Source organism: Saccopteryx leptura, chromosome 10, assembly GCF_036850995.1.
Source record: "Saccopteryx leptura isolate mSacLep1 chromosome 10, mSacLep1_pri_phased_curated, whole genome shotgun sequence".
Lineage (NCBI taxonomy): Eukaryota > Metazoa > Chordata > Mammalia > Chiroptera > Emballonuridae > Saccopteryx > Saccopteryx leptura.
This window is the reverse complement of record NC_089512.1, coordinates 45,766,797-45,770,593: the sequence shown is the minus strand read 5'-3', so window position 1 is coordinate 45,770,593 and position 3,797 is coordinate 45,766,797. Positions and strand designations below refer to the sequence as shown.

Here is a 3,797-nt window from a genome sequence, read left to right as displayed (position 1 = left end):
TCTTTACTTGGACCCCGCTGAACCCCAGATACCTCATGTGTAAACTGGGATTAGTAATACCCACTGCAGAAGGTTGCTGGTAGGGTTACATGATTTACCACGTATAGCTTAATATACAAGAACATGCACTGCAGGTATCAGTAGTGCCAGTGGTTCACTGCCTGCCAGTTCCCATTGCTGTCTGCACCGCCTGTCTTACTAGTGAGAAACCACAGCAGCAGATTTGTTGATCACCAAAGCTGCTTAAGTTAGAGTTAAGAGACAGGGTTGAGCCTGACCAGGTGGTGGCGCAGTGGATAGAGCGTCGGACTGAGATGTGGAGGACCCAGGTTCAAGACCCCAAGGTCGCCAGCTTGAACGCAGGCTCATCTGGTTTGAGCAAAGCTCACCAGCTTGGATCCAAGGTCGCTGGCTTGTACAAGGGGTTACTCGGTCTGCTGAAGGCCCACAGTCAAGGCACATATGAGAAAGCAATCAATGAACTAAGGTGACGCAATGAAAAACTGATGATTGATGCTTCTCATCTCTCTTCGTTCCTGCCTGTCTATTCCCATCTATCCCTCTCTCTGACTCTCTCTGTCTCTGTAAAAAAAAAAAAGAGAGAGAGAGACAGGGTTGAGCCTAGGCCCAGGACTTTGAACACTAACTAGCTCAGCACTAGACCTGGGTATTTCCCTGGAGTGATAAATCATTTGTAATTTTACTGGGCATTTAAGAGTCTTTTTTTTTTTTTTTTTTTACAGGGACAGAGAGAGAGAGAGAGGGATAAATAGGGACAGACAGACAGGAACAGAGAGAGATGAGAAGCATCAATCATCAGTTTTTCATTGAGACACCTTAGTTGTTCATTGATTGCTTTCTCATATGTGCCTTGACCGCAGGCCTTCAGCAGACCAAGTAACCCCCTGCTCGAGCCAGCGACCTTGGGTCCAAGCTAGTGAGCTTTTGCTCAAACCAGATGAGCCCGCACTCAAGCTGGCAACCTCGGGGTCTCGAACCTGGGCCCTTCCGCATCCCAGTCTGATCCTCTATCCACTGCGCCACCGCCTGGTCAGGCTTAAGAGTCTTTCTTAAAGAGTGCTTTCAGTCTCTGTAGTTGAATTATGTAGAAGAATTCTACATCAGTCCTATTTCCATTCATATCTGTCACAAAGCTGAAGATGAGCTACCATCTTAAAAGCATTTTAGAAAACTGGGAAATACTATTTAGATGTGGACAAAGGTCAAAGGTAAAAAGTATAAAATTCAAAAGTTAGGGGCATATGTAATATTGAAATGAAAACCCTACTTCCCAACACAGGTACATGTTAGTTTGATTAATATGGTTAGTCTTCCCCTAAGTTTTTCACTTTTACAACAATGGAATCGGTCCACTCTGGTATGCCACTTACCTTTTCCTTGTAAAACATGTCTTGGACAGCTTCCTAGACAACGCAGAAGGATCAACCTCCTCGTTTTTACCAGTCCTCACACTGTGTGACTTCTGGGAGCAGCCACAGAGCGAAGGGGGCTTAAGGAACAGGGCCCGTGGCGAGAAGCAGGGATTGGTAGGAGGAGATTAATACCTCAGCTTCCTAAAGCATTTGGGCTTTAAAAAGGTTCTCATCAACCATCCAAGTGATGGCTTCTGCTTTAGACTAAATGGATTTCAGTGTATGGTTCTTAAAGGACAGCCACAGCCCTAGGAAGTGGCTTAGAATATTGATCAGTGTTGCAGGTGGAGAAAATTGCCAATAGTAGCTTCTCTCCACCTGAGCCAGGAATACTGGATTTGCTCCAGGCATTTGAACCTGATCTAAGAGGTAGGTCCACAGGCAAGTTCCTGCCAGCCAGCAGTGATTACTGTTCACCACTTAAGTGGCCTGTGAGGACTGGACTTGGTTTTACTTTTTCTGAAACCTCAGGGCGCATCTCTCACATTTTCCCTACCCATCTCCTATTCCAGGATTGATCCTGCCAAATGGAGAAATTAACTGGAACTGCCCATGCCTTGGGGGAATGGCCAGTGGCCCCTGTGGGGAGCAATTCAAGTCGGCCTTTTCTTGCTTCCACTATAGCACGGAGGATGTCAAGGGATCAGACTGTGTAGACCAGTTCCGGGCAATGCAGGAATGCATGCAGAAGTACCCAGACCTCTATCCCCAAGACGATGAGGATGAGGAAGAGGAAGAGAAGAAGCCAGCAGAACGTCCAGAAGAGACAGCTCCCAATGAGGCCACCACAACCAAAGAAGAGGAGGGGTCAAGCTAATGAAGGCCATGCTGTAGCACTGGACTGGACTACGGCCTTCCGCCGTAGAGTGATATGAACCTTTTGCAAAATGCCTTTTGGTCACTCTCCAAGAAAGTGTCTTTCCCTCTATTGTTCTGTGCACTGTAATGTACAAAATAACTTATTTTGATGATCAGGGGTCTTGGCCCCTTAACATATACACTGAAAAAAAATGAGGTTTTATGTATGTGTCAGATAATTCTATCCGTAAATGTTGCTGCCACTTCAGAATTCTCTTCTCAGATTACTCCAGATTTTGCCACCTTGAAATAATGTGCTGAATATTATCAGCAACCAAAAATCATTATCTTGGATTGTCTCTTGTGAGTGAGATGATTTATTCTGATTCATTATCTCCCTTTTAGTAGATTTTATAACCACTTTGGAAATGAAATAGAAACAACAATATCTTTCTTTAAAACTGCTGGAATGGGGCCATTTCTAATACAAGAGGCCAGATAATCAGATCCTTGTTTCTCAAAATCCATCATGACCTTGAGTATGTGAGGAGGTACCATGCTTCGTTTCTGATACATTTTGGTTTCCATTTTTACATTGGGCTCCAGGTTTTCTTTTTAGAAAGTGGAGCTTTGGATCCTCCTATTCACAGTCCCTTTCTAAATGAAGAAAAAGCTGTTTTCTGCTGTACTTGTTATTCCAAAAGCCCTGGTTTGGGGCCTGTGTTCACGCTGGCTCTATGTCAACCTATTCAGGTGCAATGTTCTCAAGAGGTGGGGACCTACTTGGTACCAAAGTAACAACCAAGAAGGAAATGTGAATTTAATGGTCAATTAAAAAGAAAACATGGTTTTTTACCTGATTTTGAATGTGTCCTTTATTACTAATTAAAAATTTTTGTTGTAAGGAAATAGAAATTATGAAAAGTGCAATTGAAATTCCTCTTATCAAATTTTCTGTATTGAGTTCATATGAAACTGTTAGTCTGTGAGCAGATAGATGCCTTCAGTCAGACATTGTAATCCATGGGTGGGGAGGCTTTTCTCATTTGAATAAGGAACTAAAGCCCCCTTGCAGGTTAAGTCATTTGCCCAGGGTAACTGCTAACCAGTTTTCAGGCTGTGATGCAGTAATGCTTCATTTGTCCCAGGTGTACTGGTTCTCTATTACTGTGTAAAAAATTACCTTAAGACATAGCAACGTGAAACAAACATTTATTCTCTCACAATTTCTGTTGGTCAGGATTCTGAGCATGGCTACCTCGGTCCTCTGGAGCAGCTGCTCACGCTGTGGTCAGGGTGTTGGCCAGGGTTACAGTCATCTCCAGGCCTGACAGGCTTTCCTCTGGTAGTTTGGGGTAGGATTCAGTTCCCTGCGGTTTGTTGAATTGAGGGCCTCAGTTCCTCCTTGGCTATTTTGATCCAAGCCCTCCCTCAGTTCCTTGGCATATTGGGCTTTTCCTTAGGTCAGCTGACAACATGGCAGGTGGCTTCCGTGAGAGAACAAGACGGAAGCCAGAGCCTTTGGTAAATTAATCTCACATGACATTCTCTCGCTTTTCCATAGTC

The 3,797-nt window shown here is 44.2% G+C and overlaps 1 protein-coding gene across 1 annotated transcript in view; it reads left to right on the top strand.

The window, feature by feature from the left end:
- The window catches only part of CHCHD4 (coiled-coil-helix-coiled-coil-helix domain containing 4), a 27,530-nt gene extending 24,439 nt beyond the window's left edge, over positions 1–3,091 (top strand). Inside the window, exon 3 of the mRNA XM_066351268.1 lies at positions 1,946–3,091. Coding sequence (XP_066207365.1) covers positions 1,946–2,250 — 305 coding nt within the window. The 3' untranslated portion in view covers positions 2,251–3,091. The remainder of the gene's footprint in view (positions 1–1,945) is intronic.
- The last annotated feature ends 706 nt before the right edge of the window (positions 3,092–3,797 follow it).